The 22,500-nt window shown below is 43.4% G+C and overlaps 1 protein-coding gene across 1 annotated transcript in view; it reads left to right on the top strand.

The window, feature by feature from the left end:
- The first annotated feature begins 2,197 nt into the window (after nucleotides 1-2,197).
- LOC139375219 (MET proto-oncogene, receptor tyrosine kinase) overlaps nucleotides 2,198-22,500 on the top strand; it is a 97,351-nt gene continuing 77,048 nt past the window's right edge. Inside the window, exons 1-2 of the mRNA XM_071116814.1 lie at nucleotides 2,198-2,493; nucleotides 4,903-6,136. Of these exons, the coding sequence (XP_070972915.1) occupies nucleotides 4,904-6,136 (1,233 nt within the window). The 5' untranslated portion in view covers nucleotides 2,198-2,493; nucleotide 4,903. The remainder of the gene's footprint in view (nucleotides 2,494-4,902; nucleotides 6,137-22,500) is intronic.

The following is a 22,500-nucleotide window of genomic DNA, read 5'->3' as shown; positions in this document are numbered from 1 at the left end:
AAACAACATGGTGTCACAAATATCTTTGTTAATCAGACCTGTGGTATACACAGTAAAAAAATGTTTAAAGATGTTGATTCAAAGCACAATTGTTAGGCAACTTGCTGCAATAGGATTGATTTTCTCAACAAAAAATGTGATGAGGAGACACACAACAAAAAATGTGTGTGACAATGTTGTTGAGAAAACTCACAATCCTATTGCAGCTGGTTGCCTTACAAATGTGTTTTGACTCAACATATTTGTAAACTTTTTTTACAGTGTAGTAGTGGTAGTGTGTGTCATTCTTGTACCGTGTGTCATACAGGTTCCACATACCAACCACACAGTAATTGCAGTGTGAAGATGTGAGGTTGACCACCCCAACCACCACCGAACTGACCTTTTCCTCCTCAGCTGCTGTTCAGGGGAAGTGCTCCAGGTTGAATGGAATCCACCGTCAACACAGGAGCCACGGGCCTTCATCTCCACCCTTCAGACACACACGCACGCACGCACGCACACACACACACACACACACACACACACACACACACACACACACACACACACACACACACACACACACACACACACACACACACACACACACACACACACACACACACACACACACTTCTGTCAGAGCAGACACACCCCTTGTTTACTGAATCAGACATACCGTACATAACTTGTGGTACTATAACACACAGCAAACAGACATGAGAAATGCACTATAAAACAAACAGAAGAGGGGTAGTATGATACACTACACTACGTAACTGTTGTTGAAGGAAGAAGAGTAGAGCTTTGATTCCCAGAGGTCCAGAACACTGATGTAGGTACAGAACACTGATGTAGGTACAGAACACTGATGTAGGTACAGAACACTGATGTAGGTACAGAACACTGATGTAGGTACAGAACACTGATGTAGGTACAGAACACTGATGTAGGTACAGAACACTGATGTAGGTACAGAACACTGATGTAGGTACAGAACACTGATGTAGGTACAGAACACTGATGTAGGTACAGAACACTGATGTAGGTACAGAACACTGATGTAGGTACAGAACACTCTAAAATAATAGACTACAACTACTGCCATGTGGGTTGAAGACCATAGCAGGTTAACTGTGGTAAGTGTGCACATCACCCAAGCACATGGCACCTGATTCACATGTTACATTCACCAGTTTACCAGTCACTCGAATGAAGTCATCTGAAGGGCACTACTGTTATTCTCTATTTCTGTTGTCACTTGTTCCACTTCAGCATCTCCTTTTGAAGCCAAAATAACCTCACAGTCACTGTGGAAAGTGGATAGGATCCTACCTACTTATTACAGCTAACACCAGTATGCCTTTTCATTTGATTTTAAGCTCTACACACTGTTATCTTGATTTCCAACTCCCTTTCATTCCAATTGCCTGGTTTCAGGAAGTAGGACAAAGGGATTGTTGTGCTGCCCACTGTGATTCATAGGTGACACACTCAGTTGGGTTAGTGTTCAAAATGTATCTCTTTATTTACGGCTGAGCGAGCCGTTTTAACTTGACAAGCAGACTGAGTCAGTGGTCTTTCTTAGGGAGTGGAAATTCGGGTGGAATGTTAAATAGTTTTTCTAGTCTTCAACAGTTGCTTCAACAGCGATTTACACTGAGTGTACAAAACATTAAGGACACCTACTCTTTCCATGACATAGACTGGTAGTAGTTGGCAGGCACCCCGGTTTGTGTCAAGAACTGCTGGGTTTTTCATACTCAACAGGTTCATGTGTATCAAGAATGGTCCACCACCCAAATGACATCCAGACAACTTGACACAACTGTGGGAAGCATTGGAGTCAACATGGGCCAGCATCCCTGTGGAATGCTTTCTACACCTTGTGGAGGCCATTCCCAGATGAATTGAGGATGTTCTGAGGGCAAGGGGGGGTGGGGTGCAACTCAATATTAGGAGGGCGTTTTTAATTTTTTTATACACACAGTATAAACAATAGGCTATTTTATTGACTTGTTACATAACGTAATTATTAACATACACTGTGGGGACCAAGCTAAAGACTAAACAGTCAAATGTACGGGTGCCATCGATGAAACCCTATGAAATTCACCTGTGTGAACTCCCGCGCCTCACCACCTCTCGCAGTAGAGTAGTTTATAGAGGAGGAGCGCTACGAGAGCAGACAAAAAACGGAGGGGGTTTGAATGCCAGTGTGCGTGATCTACACCTCACACTCCTGAGTCACACAGGTCCGCATCTTGAAAAACGGATTGAGAAACGGTCTTCTTGTGTCTGAGTAAAGGACAAACTTTTGTATTCGTTGTGAAAATAAAGAGAAAAGGGCAGAGTATTCAAAGTCAAACGCATCTTTTGCATATCAATTTGTTATTCGGCCGTCAAAAAGTCAATGCGCACAGTCTCTTGTGAGGAATCCTGAGTTGTGTAGCCTACTATGATTTGAAAGAAGAAACCCAAACATAACTGAGACAGGTGTCTAACTGACAGGTACGTTCTATTTTTTACAAATTTTAAATGTATACTTGGTTTAATAATGCTATTTAAGTTTGCTTTACTTTTAATTAGTCTACATAGGCCTATTAAAATTAGGCATCCACGAAACGCTCGGCAATACGCGTTTGCTCAGACGCGTATCAGAAAGCTAGCCAATGCTGAATACTTTAGTTTATTGATTAAATTATAGTATTGTCCTAATAGCCTACGTTTTGCAATGATAAGCTTACACTAACCAACATCTCCAGAATAGCCTCACAGAATGTTCCGCGGATTTCTCTCAACAGTTTCTCTCATGAATCCCTTCCCTCTCTTTAAATAACGATATATCCTTTAAAATTATGTTTATCAAATCTGTATTTACTTGTTACTTGCAATAACACCTATAAGAAATTAATTGTATCGGGACGGGACACGGGAGCAGGTGCGTGGTACATAAAAAAAAAAGGCTCTTAACTAGAGCGACATACATTTTCATACTTTTTGTACTGGTCTCCCGTGGGAATCGCCATTCTCTACTAACTGAGCCAGACGGGGACCAATAATGGTACAATAATATGGAGTCAATGAAATGTGTTTTCGTTCTTCACGCTTACTCATAATTGTTAGTAAAAAACAAACTAGTCATTCCTCTAGTATGTGCGCATGCCACTTTGACTCCCATCCATCCTTGAAAATAGTTTTGCACGAGGGGCCCCCATTTCCTCTCCATCACTAGAATTGTATATATTTGTCTGTGATGACCCCAAGTGTCCTAAAATAGAAAATCAGAACTCTGGACTGATGGTCAATAATGTTATTACATTCTTATAACGATGTAATGTTTTAGGGAGGTACAACTCATTGAGAAAACCCTTAGGTTCCAGGGGGTTAATCAATCACGTGTTTGCAGTAATCAAGAAAGGCTATGTAACATTATATTGATATAAACATAGTTTTCATAGCCTATAGTGGCTACATATGTATTGGCTGCTGTGGAATCATCCATTTAAATATGATAGTGAGATTTATGAATTGTCTGGAAATATCAAGTGCAAAACTGGCCTATAATAGAGAAACAACAACAATGTATTGTTAAATCAAGAAATATTCTCCACTCAGGATATTAGGAAATTATGCTAAGGGGGTTCTCTCCTTGCTGACCTCTCCTGCTGTTTTTGTTGTCTTCCCACCACTTGTACAAAATGTGCTGATATGGACCAAGCAGGTGAAATCCTACATGCAAATGTTCTGATTAACTAGGGTCTGAAATCTCTCTCTTTCTCCTCCTATCTATCTATCTATCTATCTATCTATCTATCTATCTATCTATCTATCTATCTATCTATCTATCTATCTATCTATCTATCTATCTATCTATCTATCTACCTACCTACCTACCTACCTACCTACCTACCTACCTACCTACCTACCTACCTACCTACCTACCTACCTACCTACCTACCTACCTACCTACCTACCTACCTACCTACCTACCTACCTACCTACCTACCTACCTACCTACCTACCTACCTACCTACCTACCTACCTCTCTCTCTCTCTCTCTGACAGACCTTAAAAGCATTCCCCAGTGGATTGCCATTTAAGTGGCCTGCATTCCAACTATTTATCATTTTGTACAGCGCCCCACTCATAGTCCACCTGACTTGTTTTAATTGGGGTTCTAGCTACCACTCCTTTGGGGAAGTTTTCTAAACTTAGCTGTGTGGTTGGTTGGTTGCATCGCCCTACAGACCAGAGAGGGTTACTGTATCCTCGGTGATTCACCCAATTGGGTCGCACTGTGGCCGGAATGGAACCAGAGATCTGGAATTTGGAACCACCGAAGTGGTACTGAGTGTTGCTCGGTCAGCACTGCAAAACACCACTTCAATAAAACTTTATTGTCCGTTGGTCAACATGAGTTTCACTGACTGGCTTGTTCACAATAATAGAGAGTCATAGTAGGAGTGCTGATGTGTTTGATATTGAAGTGGGGCTCCATAATGCTCCCAAGTCATATCAGCATCCAGTTGACAGTGATTTCACTGACGTGGTGCTGTGGTGGAGTGAGTAGACCACGGCTTTAGACCCTGACACACAGTTCCATTTATGAGCCTGACAAAGCAATAGGGATCCCTCTTGTTTTTCTAATCCCTATTTTTATCAAGATAATGTTCCTTTTTCTCCACAACGCTCTGTCTGAACATGTGAGGGAAGTCTAGACGCCAACATTATTATGTCTGATGGTGTTTTCTTTGTGTTATTGTTATGAATGTCCCGAATAAGTCACCCCTCATTTTTTTACTTTCCTAACCTTAGTTGAATGAGATAATAAGTGGCTCTGGATAAGCCTGTCTGCTAATTGACTAAAACATACAGTGTAATGTAACTTCTCTCTTTCTATGTCTTATTTTGGAACAGGATGAAGAATATCTGCTTGTTGGACATCATGATCATCCTCTGGGCTCTGTGCTCCTCGAAGGTGAGAGGTCAATGTGATGAACCGGCCGAGAACTCCAAGCTCAACCTCTCTGTGACCTACAACCTGCCCAGCTTCGAGGCCGACTCCGCTATACAGAACCTGGTCACCTTCGAGGGGACGGTTTACGTTGGTGCTGTGAACAGGATCTATGCGCTGTCAGAGAACCTGACCAAGCTGTCGGAGTACTGGACCGGGCCAGTGTCAGAGGCTGGTGTCGAAAGGCAATGTGGCCCAAGTAGCCAGGATGGAGCTGCTGGCAAGCCCAACGCTGTGTTGGACAACAATAACATGGCCCTGCTGGTGGAGCGTTACTATGACGATGAGCTGTTCAGCTGCAGCTCGGCGGACGCCGGTGTCTGCCGTCGCCACTTGCTGGTGGAGAGAGGGAATGTTTACAAGGAGGTGAACTGTATGTATTCACCCAAGACAGATGATGGAGGACAGCAGGGCTGTCCCGACTGTGTTACCAGCCCCCTGGGTTCCTGTGTGCTCAACATGGTGAGCGGAGGCGTGGTACGGTTCTTCGTGGGGAACTCGGAGATCACTGGAACTGGAAGTCCGTCCCGCATGACCTCCGACCCCCAGGCCCAGCAGCCACAGCACCACACCATCTCAGTGCGTCAGATGAAAGAAACCCAAGATGGCTTCCGTTTCTTCTCCGACCAGTCCTACATGGACCTGGCCCCGGGCCTCCGCGGCGACCACCACCTGCGTTACGTCTACTCCTTCCAGAGCGGCAGCCACGCCTACTTCCTCACCGTGCAGCGTGAGGGCCGCAGCTCGCAGGTCTACCACACCCGCATCGTCCGCATGTGCGGCACCGACCCGGAGCTGCGGCGCTATGTGGAGATGCCCTTTGAGTGCATCCTGACGGAGAGGCGGCGGCGGCGGCGCTTGGCCAGCGTCGAGGTGTTTAATGTCCTCCAGGCAGCCCATGTGGCCGAGGCTGGCAGCGAGCTGAGGCAGGAGATGGGGCTGAAGGAAAGGGAGGACGTGCTGTTTGCTGCCTTCGCCCGATCCAAGCCAGACTCCCCGGAACCCACGGCCAGCTCGGCCGTCTGCGTCATCTCACTGGCAGACGTCAACAACTTCTTCAAGGATTTCATCCAGAAGTGCCACACCAAGCAGCCATACCACTTCACCGGCTCCGAGGAGAAACGCTGCTACAATGGGGTAAGAACTGAATAATAATGCACTATAAAAGTAATGTGTTATAGAATCACTACAAATATGCTTCATCATATTTCGTAAATATGTTTTCCACTGTAATGTAGTTGTAGTTAGAGTACTGTTCAAGGGTATTATGGTCATTAGGTTATTTTCAGGATTTAAGAGTTAGAGAATTTGCTCCTGCAGCAACTATTGTATGTAGTTGACTTGAATTAAGCATGGATTAAGGAGAGTTAGTGAGACATGGTAATTCAATAAATTCAAGACAGTATCGATGATGAATCATTACGGGATGGAGTCCACTGTCTCCTTCTACCAGACCCTTCCTGTTGCTGTATGTCTATCTCTGCTCCGGAGGTCTTCACTTCGCTTCATGCCTCTCTTCTCCTCTTCTTTGTCTTCTCTTCTCTATCCATCCATCAGCATTGATGGGATCAATCGGTTAAATAATCTGATCAATAGGAACATGAATTGAACCGCTGACGGCCCTTCTAGAGGTTCTGTCAAAAGTCCTGTCAATATCTGTAGCAGCACTGAGCAGAGCACCCCCATGCCCTGACTTCATTATTACAAGACCTGGGTTCATTGTTAAGACAAACGCTTAATGTATCTTAAAGATTTCCAATAGTATTGGAACCCAGATCTGACTTTACCACATAGACATACAATAGAGCCGAAAACGTCACTACAACATACATAACTCAGGTCCACTCACTCCCTGAGAATGAAGATGTTAATAGTTTTTAATGATTATGTAGCTACAGTAGAGATACAGAGAGATGGGAGGGGAGGGGAGGGGGGCTTTAGTTAAGAATGCAGAGGGGGGAAATTGAATCATGGAATGCATTTCTGACTCTCAGCGATCCGTGATGAATCTGTGGTAAAATAACAGGAACTCAGCAGCTGCTGGGAGGAAGATGATACTATACTATACCATGCTAGTGAAAGCTCTCTCTCTCTCTCTCTCTCTCTCTCTCTCTCTCTCTCTCTCTCTCTCTCTCTCTCTCCCCTACTCTCCATCTCTCCCTTACTCTCCATCTCTCTCTCTCTCTCTCTCTCTCTCTCTCTCTCTCTCTCTCTCTCTCTCTCTCTCCCCTACTCTCCATCTCTCCCTTACTCTCCATCTCTCTCTCTCTCTCTCTCTCTCTCTCTCTCTCTCTCTCTCTGTTACTCTCCGTCTCTCACTCTCTCTCTCTCCCCCTTACTCTCCATCTCCCACTCTCTCTCTCTCTCTCTCTCACTCTCTAAAAATAGTATTTACACACAAAAAGATGATGGCATGCTAGCTAGGCACATTTTTATCAGACATAATTTTTCACTGACTAATCAGGTGCCTTGAGGTGCAAGAGCCTCTACACTTAGTTATACTGGTGTAATAACTGAATCATACCTTCTAATAATTCCACAGTCAGAATTAAGCAGGTTTTTCAGATTTTTTTTTTCTCAGATATTTGGTTTCTGTTTTAGACATCGTCAGTCTTATTCATGTAGTCGATTTTAAATGTAATGTGTGAATTTTCTGCAGCCAAAATAGCTTTTAACAGGTAAATGCTATCAGGGTTTATCTTTTTGTTGATTACTTTAACAGCCATTAAATCATATTCCTTTGTGCTCTCAAGTCAAAACAACAAGTCATTTAAATGTTTAACCACCAGACCAACAGGTGTTTTTTAGACTTAAGGAGGGGTTAACTTGGCAGCAATGAGTATGAACGTACAATAACTGACCAACGGTCTCTTGCCCTGTTTTTGCTTTAAAGCCTGAAGGAGAAGAAGGATCTTATCCTAGTAGTTTTCTAATGGATTTATGGGTCATACTCAGTGGCATATGGCAAGTAGATCCTCTCTTTTATTCCATAGTAAGAGAACCAGATAAGCCAGGCCATGAAACAGTAAAAAGGAAACACACTAAAGAGGCATGCATGCTTAAGCTTTATCATCTGTTTAACTAAACGGCTGTAGTTCTGAAGAAGACCTGGAATAGGAATGTAAAGGAGGGTTGGAGAAGCGAGCCGATGCAAGAGTATGTTTGATGATTTAAGTGGTGGTTGTCAACTCCACCGAGCCTCTTAACTCCTGGCTACGGACCCATAGGGCTCTGGTCAAAAGTAGTGCACTATGAAGGGAAAACAGTGCCGTTTGGGACTCAACCCTAGTGTAGGGGGTCAGATATGATAAATGATGTAATGATAAGTGGCTCTGTCATCTTGTCCATGTGTTAGAGGCTAGAGTAAGTCTGTTTTCAGTAGCTGCTCATTGCCTCTCTCGCTGCAGGCTTATTATGGTCTGGCTGTTTGTTACTTACCAGAAACACAAACCATCTAATGAAAGAATAATAACTTGTCCTCTCAATAGACTTATACACACAAACGTCAAGGAGTTTCAAAGTGCTTCTTAAAACTACTGATGGGCTTATACATCAGACTTTGGCTTGACAAGGAGTACGGTTACATGCACTCAATAATGTGATTATTGTGTATAGTCAGATTATTATAATAGTTTGATTCAAATGTTTACGTGCTTTGCAAGACACACAATTGCCCAAATAATCCTGTTTACATGGACACATCTGAAATCAGGCTACCTGATGGCAGTCTGATAAATGCAGAAAATCAGCAATCACAATAAATGTTGTACCACAGCGAACATGCTATTTTTGGGAAGGGTATTTGATTCTGTGTTCGGACATATAGAGTTTGTATGTGAAAACTACTTCTATGACACATGCATACAGTTGTTCCGAACTCACTCCACTCGTGCTAAAGAGGGAGGCTTGCTCGGCTGGTGCTAGCACATGCGTAGATCAAATACACAGCTGGAACGCCAATGAAGGTGTTTACATGTCTTAACAATTTGACAAATTGCTCAGAAATCCAGGTGTTTTAATCGGCGTATGCTGACTTAGATTTTTGACCTTACGCCGATTTAAGATCAGCAGAGTAAGGCGTTTAAATGACTAATGCCATACTCAGCCTACTGCCATAATCAGTTTAATATCGAATTATTAGTGTGCATATAAACGCACTAATGTTTATTTTTGATTTTTTTACTAGACATTTTGCTGATTAATGGTAATGGAAGTAAGTTTTTACTAGACATTTTGCTGAGTAATGGTAATGGAAGCGAGTGAGAGATGGTAAGGACTTGGAATGGCACCAATAGACAAAGACAGGGAGGCATCATCACTCAAGTTTAATAACAGATGTAGGTTACATTGCCACTACGACGTTGCGCCGTGCATAAGAACAGTTATATAACATCTATAGAACAGCCCATAGCCGTGGTATATTGGCCATATACCACACCCTCTCGGGCCTTATTGCTTAATTAGATTACCATTGATTTGTTAAAACCGTCCCGTCGCTGATTGCTTTTAAATTTAATCTGAAGCCTGATTGATAGTATGTGCGTAATATAATTCACATGGAAGAGGGTTTTGATCGACAGTCATTTTAATTAGCAGTACTGTTTAAATGAACATGTTTTAAATTGTGGCTTTAAGAAAGTAAACAAAAACTAGTGAGAGGCATTGATTTTATGTTGCTTTGTAGAAAAGAAAGCGTAATAATTTCAGATTATGAAATTAAACAAGGATATATGTCTGTATATACCCAACATCCAACGCATTACATAAGTATAAATAGTATCCATTTAACAGTTGAGTGAGTGCTACTGCTGCCTTTGAGATGCCACCCACTGCTTCCCACATGCCTGAGCCTGTTCATGCCCGGCCTGAACTGCCCGGCCTGAACTGCCCGAACTGCTGCTGTGGCAGAACCAACCCAGGACTGCATCCAAGATGCACCCTTTTCTCTGTATAGTGCACTACTTTGGACAGGGACAATAGGGAACAGGGTGCCATTTGGAACATTCCCATGGAGTGGTTCAGGTCCTATCTCACCAGGTGGGAGAGAGGGAGAGGCTCACCATCACTTCACTGGAAAAATGAACAAAATCATAAAAATACTGGAAAGTTCCTGCCCTGCTCTGTTTCCATCCCCTTTATAATCTCACAATCTGGGGTTTGATAAGGTAGGGTAGATGTGTATTGATCTGGGGTTTGATAAGGTAGGGTAGATGTGTATTGATCTGGGGTTTGATAAGGTAGGGTAGATGTGTATTGATCTGGGGTTTGATAAGGTAGGGTAGATGTGTATTGATCTGGGGTTTGATAAGGTAGAGTAGATGTGTATTGATCTGGGGTTTGATAAGGTTGGGTAGATGTGTATGTATCTGGGGTTTGATAAGGTAGGGTAGGTGTATATTTGCAGTTTGTGCTTGTGTGTGCTCTGTGTCTATGAGCGATACTAATCTCTGTATGAGGTTCAGCTTGAGATTTTGTGGTTGTTTTCCCAAAGCTGCATCTGTTTCACCCCACCCCCACTCCCGAGTGGTGCAGTGGTCTACGGCGCTGCATCTCAGTGCTTGAGGCATCACTATAGACACCCTGGTTGAATCCAGGCTGTATCACAACCGGCCATGATTGGGAGTCCCATAGGGCGGCACACAATTGGCCCAGAGTCGTCTGGGTTTGGTCGGTGTAGGCCGTCATTGTAAATATGAATTTGTTCTTAACTGACTTGCCTAGTTAAATAATGGTTAAATAAAAAAATGACAAATAATAAAATAAACACACGCACATACACTAGCCTAGCCATACACTAGCCTAGCCATACACTAGCCTAGACATACACTAGCCTAGCCATACACTAGCCTAGACATACACTAGCCTAGCACTACACTAGCCTAGACATACACTAGCCTAGCACTACACTAGCCTAGGCATACACTAGCCTAGACATACACTAGCCTAGCATTACACTAGCCTAGCACTATACTAGCCCAGGCATACACTAGCCTAGGCATACACTAGCCTAGCCATACACTAGCCTAGGCATACACTAGCCTAGCCATACACTAGCCTAGGCATACACTAGCCTAGGCATACACTAGCCTAGCCATACACTAGCCTAGGCATACACTAGCCCAGGCATACACTAGCCCAGGCATACACTAGCCCAGGCATACACTCACCTAGGCATACACTAGCCCAGGCATACACTAGCCCAGGCATACACTAGCCTAGGCATACACTAGCCCAGGCATACACTAGCCTAGCCATACACTAGCCAAGGCATACACTAGCCTAGCCATACACTAGCCCAGGCATACACTAGCCCAGGCATAGACTAGCCTAGCGATACACTAGCCTAGGCATACACTAGCCTAGGCATACACTAGCCTAGCCATACACTAGCCTAGGCATACACTAGCCTAGGCATACACTACCCTAGCCCATATGGCTGTGTGGTAAGAGCAGGGTGAAAGACCAACCCGCTGCAGCTGCATGCTCTCTCAGGCCCCTCCACCCTCTCAGTTCAGTGAGTCGTTCCCAGTATGAGCCCAGCCCAGTACAGTGTGTCATGGGTTGGTCTTGCCCAGACAGGCTCCATGTGTGAGGAAAGGCTGAGCCCCAGGAGCTAGATACCACCAGAGACTGGCTGACTGGCACGCTAGCCACCTGGCATCCCGCTGCTGACTGATTGACTGTCTTCAAAATCTGTCTCTGGAGGAGAATAGAATATAAACAGAGTAGAATCACTTTGAGACAAGGTCATTGAGACAATATGTACGTATGAAATACAATTAGTCAACTAGTCCATAATGAAGTGGAACAGTTCACTAACTGTGTTTCATACGTACCTATTGTCTCAAATTCATAGTAGGCTAATTTAGAAAGCTTACCTGACTGTACCTGTATTTTGTAGACATAATATTCACTTAGTAGCCTATGACTTAGTATTGACTAACTCTGCAATATACAGAGAGGAGCAGTGGGTCAATATTCAGGAAAAAAAAGTGATTACATAAGATTGTCCTTTTGGTCAAGCGATGCTGACATTATCAAACTGGACTTTAATTCTAAATAGTTGAAAATAGATATGTTCAGGAAGCTGTTTATTTAAGGAATTCTCCATGGCTGGTGTGCTTGCTCAGTTACCATCTGCAGGTATTTCCTGGAAATAATCAGGCTGTTTTCTGTGGTAAATGTCTGTTTGTTTTTGGCAGTATGTTAATCATTAGCGAGGGATCTCCATCCTCTGTTCCCTGCGACTTGTTTGGAAAAAACAACATTGCTTAGTGTGTGTGTGTGCTGCTTGTCTGTTTGTGACGTTGGTGTTGTGTGAACACCTTATCTTCATAACCCAGATAAAGAAAGAGCAGGAACTTGTCACAACGTCTCCCTCCGCTTGCAACCTGTCTCTCTCCCAGAGGGAAAGCACACACTGGAATTGCCCTAACACCGATCCCTGCTGCACACCGCTCCTCTTCACGTCAAGGCTGCGTGCGGCATGGCAACTTGCCATACCGCTACAAATGAGATATATTCTCCTCACATCACATCACGTCTTCCTTTTTTCATCCACATATCTAAGCAGGGATTTTTAAAACACCTCCTTTATGACTTATGATGTATTTACCTATAGTCCCTAAGGCTCCACGCTTGTTTAGAGTCAGATGTGAAGCAGAGGAGCTTTGTTCAGTTGAGCTTAGCTATGAGTCAAGGCCCCAGAACTGCTTCCTAATCAGTCACTCACAATTCCTCCTCCACACATTAATATCCTGCTTTCTGGTGGAATACCTGCTATGCTATGTGGACACACTTCTCTTTCAATCACCCACACCCCCATTTCTGCATGAGAGACCAAACTCAATCTCCTACCCACCGGCCACAAGCCACCCTCCTGACCAGTGCCCTCACCTCGACCCCTTCTCCCTCCCCCAATGCCCTCTCATTTCCTTACTCTCCCTTATAAAGCATTGTCTCCCATGCAGTCTGAACTGGCTTCATGAAGGGCCAGGGTTTTTATCACCAAGGTCAGTGGAGTAGTTGAGAGGTAAACGATCTTGTTTGCCAGGCCAGCCGGTGCACCCGGTGGGCACAGGAGCCCAGGCCAGCACCACATCATTAACCTCAGCCAGACTTCTATGGACTCTACGGACGCATGGATTGCTGGACATCTCCATTGCAGTCACAGATGTCCATATAGTTGTTCCTCCCTAGCCGCATGCAGCAGATACAGTTGAAGTCGGAAGTTTACATACACCTTAGCCAAATACATTTAAACTCAGTTTTTCACAATTCCTGAAATTTAATCCAAGTAAAAATTCCCTGTCTAAGGTCAGTTAGGATCACCACTTTATTTTAAGAATGTGAAATGTCAGAATAATAGTAGAGATAATGATTTATTTTAACTTGTATTTCTTTCATCACATTCCCAGTGGGTCAGAAGTTTACATACACTCAATTAGTATTTGGTAGCATTGCCTTTACATTTTTTAACTTGGGTCAAACGTTTCAGGTAGCCTTCCACAAACTTCCCATAATATGTTGGGTGAATTTTGGCCCATTCCTCCTGACAGAGCTGGTGTAACTGAGTCAGGTTTGTAGGCCTCCTTGCTCGCACACGCTTTTTCAGTTCTGCCCACACATCTTCTATGGGAGTGATATCAGGGCTGTGTGATGGCCACTCCAATATCTTGGCTTTGTTGTCCTTAAGCCATTTTGCCACAACTTTGGAAGTATGCTTGGGGTCATTATCCATTTTGAAGACCCATTTGCGGCCAAGCTTTAACTTCCTGAATGATGTCTTGAGATGTTGCTTCAATATATCCACATAATTCTCCTCCCTCATGATGCCATCTATTTTGTGAAGTGCACCAGTCCCTCCTGCAGCAAAGCACCCCCACAACATGATGCTGCCACGCCCATGCTTCACGGTTGGGATGGAGTTCATCGGCTTGCAAGCCACCCCTCTTTTCCTCCAAACACAACGATGGTCATTATGGCCAAACAGTTCTGTTTTTGGTTCATCAGACCAGAGGACATTTCTCCAAAAAGTACGATCTCTGTCCCTATTGGTAAGTTGCAAACCGTAGTTTGGCTTTTTTTATGGCGGTTTTGGAGCAGTGAATTCTTCCTTGCTGAGCAGCCTTTCAGGTTATGTCGATACAGGACTCGTTTTACTGTGGATATACATACTTTTGTACCTGTTTCCTCCAGCATCTTCACAAGGTCCTTTGCTGTTGTTCTGGGATTGATTTGCACTTTTCGCACCAAAGTACGTTCATCTCTAAGAGACAGAACGCGTCTCCGGTATAACGGCTGCGTGGTCCCATGGTGTTTATACTTGCTTACTATTGTTTGTACAGATGGACGTGGTACCTTCAAGCGTTTGGAAATTGCTACCAAGGATGAACCAGACTTGTGGAGATCTACAATTTTATTTCTGAGGTCTTGGCTGATTTCTTTTGATTTTCCCATGATGTCAAGCAAAGAGGCACTGAGTTTGAAGGTAAGCCTTGAAATACATCAACAGGTACACCTCCAATTGACTTAAATTATGTCAATTAGTCTATCAGAAGCTTCTAAAGCCAAGACATCATTTTATGTAATTTTCCAAGCTGTTTAAAGGCACAGTCAACTTAGTGTATGTAAACTTCTGACCCACTGGAATTGTGATACAGTGAATTATAAGTGAAATAATCTGTCTGTAAACAATTGTTGGAAAAATTACTTGTGTCATGCACAAAGTCGATGTCCTAATCGACTTGCCAAAACTATAGTTTGTTAACAAGAAATGTGTGGAGTGGTTGAAAAACGAGTTTTAATGACTCCAAACTAAATGTATGTAAACTTCCGACTTCAACTGTACATGACAGAAGTGTCCACTCGCACCCAGACCTTTGATCTTTCATCTGTGAACTGATGATATATTGACAAAAGCAAGCCCTAAACCAAACTCTCCTTTGAAAGATTTGATATTTCAGGGTTAGGTTTAGATGAATCTTGAATACATCTGAATCTTGGTTAAGATGACTTGATGAAATGTAAAGTGGATTTAAAGTCATTCCGGGCCAAGGTATGCTCTGACTCTGGCCTTTAGCTGAGGCTAAACCCCCAGCCATTCCATTCAGCTATAGTAATCCCCACACAATGGAGCCAAGGGATTGTGTCTGAATGTGTACTCAAGTAATGGAGGGGAGAGAATAGAAAGACACCCCCTCGCCTGCTAACCTTTCAATCCCCATCCCACCCTTGTGTGGTTTTTATCACCCTGTCGCGCTCACATACAATGCATCACCAAACAGAGAGGAAGGCTATCTAAGTAGTCAATCCCCAGGATGCCATTCATATTGGGACGGGAGGCTTTGAAGGAGGTGGATGAGGACAGGGCAAGCTCACACCTGAGAGAGTCTGAGACATTTTTTCTTCAAATTGAATGTTGTATTTTATGGTCAGAAACCTCCCCCTCTTTCACCAGCTACTAGACTCTGTCAACTCTGACAAGATGACTTGGTCTTTTATGGTTTAGGGATTGTGTCAACAATATATAAATATATTGTTTTTACAGTTATCAGAACACACATAGGCTGTTTTATTTAGATTTTTATAGGAAGACAAAATACCTTTTTATAGTGTTTGTTTGTTAACTAACTCAAGCAGTTCATTTTTATTTTTTTCCATCAAGAACAGATTGCTTTTTTCAGTTAATGTGACAGTGAGCCTGATTGACACGGTGATGTTCAGTCATTTTTCATAAGAAGATGCATATATACCCTGGCTACGCTGACTCTCAATAGGAGAAACCAACCAGATGTATTTAGGTCATGTATTATTCTGACATTAATCCCTGAAGAACTCTGATGTGTGTGTGTGTGTGTGTGTGTGTGTGTGTGTGTGTGTGTTTGAAAAATACTGTGAAGAGAGATGCCAACTTCCAGGAGTTTATGAGTGTGAAAAGCAGCAACAATGATGCATTTCTGCACTGCCTACCATTTCTCTGTGGACTGGGGCTGTGCCCATTGTCAGTTTTCCTTTTGTTGTATGTTTTTTGTTTTTTTACAGACGTCACCATGTAGTATTTAGCTGGAGCACAAATAGTGCATCATAAAAATACCAAAGTCCACCACCACCTGCAGGTTGTCTTGAAATACATCAGAATATAATAGTTTTGTGTTGGTTTGTTCCCAGTTTATGTTGATTTTTAAAGCTGCGTTCCAGTTAAACTAACAGTATGTGTCCGCTGTGTTTTTTTTTGTGGTTTGGTGACCCCATTTGTATTTCCACAAGGCCTTGACATTTTTGTTTAAACAAAATGTGTTTTGTGTGTTTTTAGCTTGGGTGTTTATTTGTGTGTGGAGGGGTGTTTTGCATGTCTCTTTGTGTAAGTGTGACTGTGTTTTGAGAGAAATATGAACTTGTATGTGTTAAAAAGCGTTTTCCCAAGGGATTGTTTTCCTTTTTGCGTTGCCAGGTGTTTCTCACCTGTGCTCTCCCTGGCTCTTATTTATTACATTTCCCAGTGTTCATCTCCTGCTCTGATCAGGGCTGGGTGCTAGCTGGTATGAGTATGAACACGCTCCCCTTCTGCCAGTACTAGCTGAGCCACCAGTGACCTAATAGTCATCCAGAGCTGGGCGGGCAGAAGAAGAGCAGAGAGTGGAGGAGGTCTAGCTAGGGTCAGACCCTGTGTCAATAGAGAAAACAAAATGATATGCACATCCCAAACTTGATAAGATAAACGGTGCAAAAAGAACAAAGAAATTGGCGTCACAGACTATTGCTGCTCCCCAGTGCTCCAGTGATCCTCAGGCCGTGTTAACCCTCCACTGATAAGCTATGCTCTCAAACCCAGAGCCCAGAAACAGTGTATATTTCCCTGGTCCTGTTTACAACTCTGGGATATCTGGCTACCCATAAACTGCCAGCTGTTGGAACTGCTGTTGGAACCTTGTCTCATATACAGTAAGCTAACGTCGTAAGCTAATGTGTCATTTCAGCTGGCTCCTAGCCGAGCGCGGCTAGGCAAACCGAACAAGTGTGCTCGCGTACTCCCTTAAAATAACTTTGCTTGAAAAATGAGAAAAAAATGGCAATAGTACTGTTTGTCCATTATACGCTTCCTCAAGATAGTCAGAATTAATCTAAGATAACTTCAAGAAATCTGTCATTCATTTTGAAGTTTTTGCCGAGGAGATCTTATTCATGCAATTTTGTGTTTGGTGCAGTATTTTTCCAGTGAAAAAATATGCATGAGGACGAGTTGTCTCTCATTGAATGACAACAGGCACTTCGCTGAAGAATCCCTACTGATAAACAATCGAAGATGAGAGGGCGTAGGCTTCGGCTTGCCTCAAGAATTTTTTTGTCCCTGAAGAGCCGACAACAAACAAAAACGTAAAAAAATGTAATGATAATATATGTCCGAACTGTTCCAAACTGTTTCAGCTGGGAAACATGTCCGAACTGTTCCAAACTGTTTCATCTGGGAAACATGTCCGAACTGTTCCAAACTGTTTCAGCTGGGAAACATGTCCGAACTGTTCCAAACTGTTTCAGCTGGGAAACATGTCCGAACTGTTCCAAACTATTTCAGCTGGAAAACATGTCCGAACTGTTCCAAACTGTTTCAGCTGGGAAACATGTCCGAACTGTTCCAAACTGTTTCAGCTGGGAAACATGTCCGAACTGTTCCAAACTGTTTCAGCTGGGAAACATGTCCGAACTGTTCCAAACTGTTTCAGCTCGGACACATGTCCGAACTGTTCCAAACTGTTTCAGCTGGGAAACATGTCCGAACTGTTCCAAACTATTTCAGCTGGGAAACATGTCCGAACTGTTCCAAACTGTTTCAGCTGGGACACATGTCCGAACTGTTCCAAACTGTTTCAGCTGGGAAACATGTCCGAACTGTTCCAAACTGTTTCAGCTGGGAAACATGTCCGAACTGTTCCAAACTGTTTCAGCTGGGAAACATGTCCGAACTGTTCCAAACTGTTTCAGCTGGGAAACATGTCCGAACTGTTCCAAACTGTTTCAGCTGGGACACATGTCCGAACTGTTCCAAACTGTTTCAGCTGGGAAACATGTCCGAACTGTTCCAAACTGTTTCAGCTGGGAAACATGTCCGAACTGTTCCAAACTGTTTCAGCTGGGAAACATGTCCGAACTGTTCCAAACTGTTTCAGCTGGGACACATGTCCGAACTGTTCCAAACTTTCAGCTGGGAAACATGTCCGAACTGTTCCAAACTGTTTCAGCTGGAAACATGTCCGAACTGTTCCAAACTGTTTCAGCTGGGAAACATGTCCGAACTGTTCCAAACTGTTTCAGCTGGGAAACATGTCCGAACTGTTCCAAACTATTTCAGCTGGAAAACATGTCCGAACTGTTCCAAACTGTTTCAGCTGGGAAACATGTCCGAACTGTTCCAAACTGTTTCAGCTGGGAAACATGTCCGAACTGTTCCAAACTGTTTCAGCTGGGAAACATGTCCGAACTGTTCCAAACTGTTTCATCTGGGAAACATGTCCGAACTGTTCCAAACTGTTTCAGCTGGGAAACATGTCCGAACTGTTCCAAACTGTTTCAGCTGGGAAACATGCCCGAACTGTTCCAAACTATTTCAGCTGGGAAACATGTCCGAACTGTTCCAAACTGTTTCAGCTGGGAAACATGTCCGAACTGTTCCAAACTGTTTCAGCTGGGAAACATGTCCGAACTGTTCCAAACTGTTTCAGCTGGGAAACATGTCCGAACTGTTCCAAACTGTTTCAGCTGGGACACATGTCCGAACTGTTCCAAACTGTTTCAGCTGGGAAACATGTCCGAACTGTTCCAAACTGTTTCAGCTGGGAAACATGTCCGAACTGTTCCAAACTGTTTCAGCTGGGAAACATGTCCGAACTGTTCCAAACTGTTTCAGCTGGGAAACATGTCCGAACTGTTCCAAACTGTTTCAGCTGGGACACATGTCCGAACTGTTCCAAACTGTTTCAGCTGGGAAACATGTCCGAACTGTTCCAAACTCTTTCAGCTGGGAAACATGTCCGAACTGTTCCAAACTGTTTCAGCTGGGAAACATGTCCGAACTGTTCCAAACTGTTTCAGCTGGGACACATGTCCGAACTGTTCCAAACTGTTTCAGCTGGGAAACATGTCCGAACTGTTCCAAACTGTTTCAGCTGGAAACATGTCCGAACTGTTCCAAACTGTTTCAGCTGGGAAACATGTCCGAACTGTTCCAAACTGTTTCAGCTGGGAAACATGTCCAAACTGTTCCAAACTATTTCAGCTGGAAAACATGTCCGAACTGTTCCAAACTGTTAAAGCTGGGAAACATGTCCGAACTGTTCCAAACTGTTTCAGCTGGGAAACATGTCCGAACTGTTCCAAACTGTTTCAGCTGGGAAACATGTCCGAACTGTTCCAAACTGTTTCAGCTGGGAAACATGTCCGAACTGTTCCAAACTGTTTCAGCTGGGAAACATGTCCGAACTGTTCCAAACTGTTTCAGCTGGGAAACATGTCCGAACTGTTCCAAACTGTTTCAGCTGGAAACATGTCCGAACTGTTCCAAACTGTTTCAGCTGGGAAACATGTCCGAACTGTTCCAAACTGTTTCAGCTGGGACACATGTCCGAACTGTTCCAAACTGTTTCAGCTGGGAAACATGTCCGAACTGTTCCAAACTGTTTCAGCTGGGAAACATGTCCGAACTGTTCCAAACTGTTTCAGCTGGGAAACATGTCCGAACTGTTCCAAACTGTTTCAGCTGGGACACATGTCCGAACTGTTCCAAACTGTTTCAGCTGGGAAACATGTCCGAACTGTTCCAAACTGTTTCAGCTGGAAACATGTCCGAACTGTTCCAAACTGTTTCAGCTGGGAAACATGTCCGAACTCTTCCAAACTGTTTCAGCTGGGAAACATGTCCAAACTGTTCCAAACTATTTCAGCTGGAAAACATGTCCGAACTGTTCCAAACTGTTTCAGCTGGGAAACATGTCCGAACTGTTCCAAACTGTTTCAGCTGGGAAACATGTCCGAACTGTTCCAAACTGTTTCAGCTGGGAAACATGTCCGAACTGTTCCAAACTGTTTCAGCTGGGAAACATGTCCGAACTGTTCCAAACTGTTTCAGCTGGGAAACATGTCCGAACTGTTCCAAACTGTTTCAGCTGGGAAACATGTCCGAACTGTTCCAAACTGTTTCAGCTGGGACACATGTCCGAACTGTTCCAAACTGTTTCAGCTGGGAAACATGTCCGAACTGTTCCAAACTGTTTCAGCTGGGAAACATGTCCGAACTGTTCCAAACTGTTTCAGCTGGGAAACATGTCCGAACTGTTCCAAACTGTTTCAGCTGGGAAACATGTCCGAACTGTTCCAAACTGTTTCAGCTGGGAAACATGTCCGAACTGTTCCAAACTGTTTCAGCTGGGAAACATGTCCGAACTGTTCCAAACTGTTTCAGCTGGAAACATGTCCGAACTGTTCCAAAATGTTTCAGGTGGGAAACATGTCCGAACTGTTCCAAAATGTTTCAGGTGGGACACATGTCCGAACTGTTCCAAACTGTTTCAGCTGGAAACATGTCCGAACTGTTCCAAACTGTTTCAGCTGGGAAACAACCGTGTGTGGACAATCCGTCTTCCTCTGCTTTGCAGTGGCCCTCAAATCCTCAAGAAATAAGAGCCAGAGACACATGCAAACACAGTTATACACACACAAAGAGAGAGCCCAAAACACAGTGTGTGTTGAGTAGTGGAGTGCTGGTGTTTATGGCCTGGAGGAAGGAGCAGGCTTTCAGACTTTTCACTTTACCAAGAAGTCATCACTAAGATTACTCTGCCAAGCGTTTTGCTACTCGCTGGTCGGCCAGGTGGAATTGATTAGTCCAGACTACTACTAACTGAGAAACAAGAATTCAATTTATACAGTTTGGCAGGAATTAGATATAAAACATATCAGTTTGGGTCTTGGCTCTTTGAAAATGAGTTATGCTCTTTTGGAATCGTGCATGTTGAAACTGTTATCTTTTCTTAATACACCTACTCTTTAGGGAGCATAGGTCCTTGACAACTCGTCTCCAGAATATTCTGTTCTGGGCAATTCCCTGTCCTTATACCAGAGTCAATTTATGTCCTGTAGGAGACGGAGAGGTGGTTCATGATGGAAAGGATTCCCTCTATGAGTCTCTTCTGTCTGTCTGTGGTAATCAGTGAAGGTGGGTTAGCACTAATGCTAATAATGCATGACGGGTAAATGATGGTCGCAAACTGTGCTCAGCCGGCTGCCCCAACACTAAATGATCCCAGATTTACATTGGTCTGTTTGGTCTAATTTAATTAACATGCTGGCGACTGCCTGGCATGGCACAGTAGATATGTTGGATGGACTGGCAGGACTGTCTGTCAGAGAGAGGAGAAGAGGGCTCCAGCTATTGAGGAATGTGTAATCTCAAAATCCCCAAATCCCCTTCATATGCAAGACCAAAAGTAGCTGTGTCAAGCTTAAGGGAAAAATCATTAGTAACTGCATTCTTAAAGATTATCTTATATTCTCCATGATGAGCCAGAGAGAGAGAGAGAGAGAGACAGAGAGAGTAGGAGAGAGAGAGAGAGAGAGAGAGAGAGAGAGAGAGAGAGAGAGAGAGAGAGAGAGAGAGAGAGAGAGAGAGAGAGAGAGAGAGAGAGAGAGAGAGAGAGAGAGAGAGAGAGAGAGTAGAGAGAGAGAGAGAGAGAGAGAGAGAGAGAGAGAGAGAGAGAGAGAGAGAGAGAGAGAGAGAGTGAGAGAGAGCCCCAGGACAGCAACACAATTAGACCCAACCAAATCATGAGAAAACAAAAAGACAATTACTTGACACATTGGAAAGAATTAACAAAAAAACAGAGCAAACAAGAATGCCATTTTGCCATAAACAGAGAATACACAGTGGCAGAATACCTGACCACAGTGACTGACCCAAAATTAAGGAAAGCTTTGACTATGTACAGACTCAGTGAGCATAGCCTTGCTATTGAGAAAGGCTGCCATAGGCAGATCTGGCTGTCAAGAGAAGACAGGCTATGTGCTCACTGCCCACAAAATGAGGTGGAAACTGAGATACACTTCCTAACCTCCTGCCAAATGTATGACCATATTAGAGACACATATTTCCCTCAGATTACACAGACCCACAAAGAATTAGAGAAAAAAAAACTCCCATATCTCCTGGGTGAAATACCACAGTGTGCAATCACAGCTGCAATATTTGTGACCTGTTGCCACAAGAAAAGGGCAGCCAGTGAAGAACATACACCATTTTAAATACAACCCATATTTATGTTTATTTTTTTCCACTTTTGTACTTTAACTATTTGCACATAATATGACATTTGAAATGTCTTCATTCTTTTGAAACTTTTGTGAGTGTAATGTTTAATGTTAATTTTGATTGTTTATTTCACTTTTGTTTATGATCTACTTCACTTGCTTTGGCAATATTAACATATGTTTCCCATGCCAATAAAGCTCTTAAA

The sequence above is a fragment of the Oncorhynchus clarkii genome, chromosome 2 (genome assembly GCF_045791955.1).
Source record: "Oncorhynchus clarkii lewisi isolate Uvic-CL-2024 chromosome 2, UVic_Ocla_1.0, whole genome shotgun sequence".
In the NCBI taxonomy this organism is placed as follows: Eukaryota; Metazoa; Chordata; class Actinopteri; order Salmoniformes; family Salmonidae; genus Oncorhynchus; species Oncorhynchus clarkii.
The sequence above is the reverse complement of the archived record's forward strand: the minus strand, read 5'-3'. Positions and strand labels throughout refer to the sequence as shown.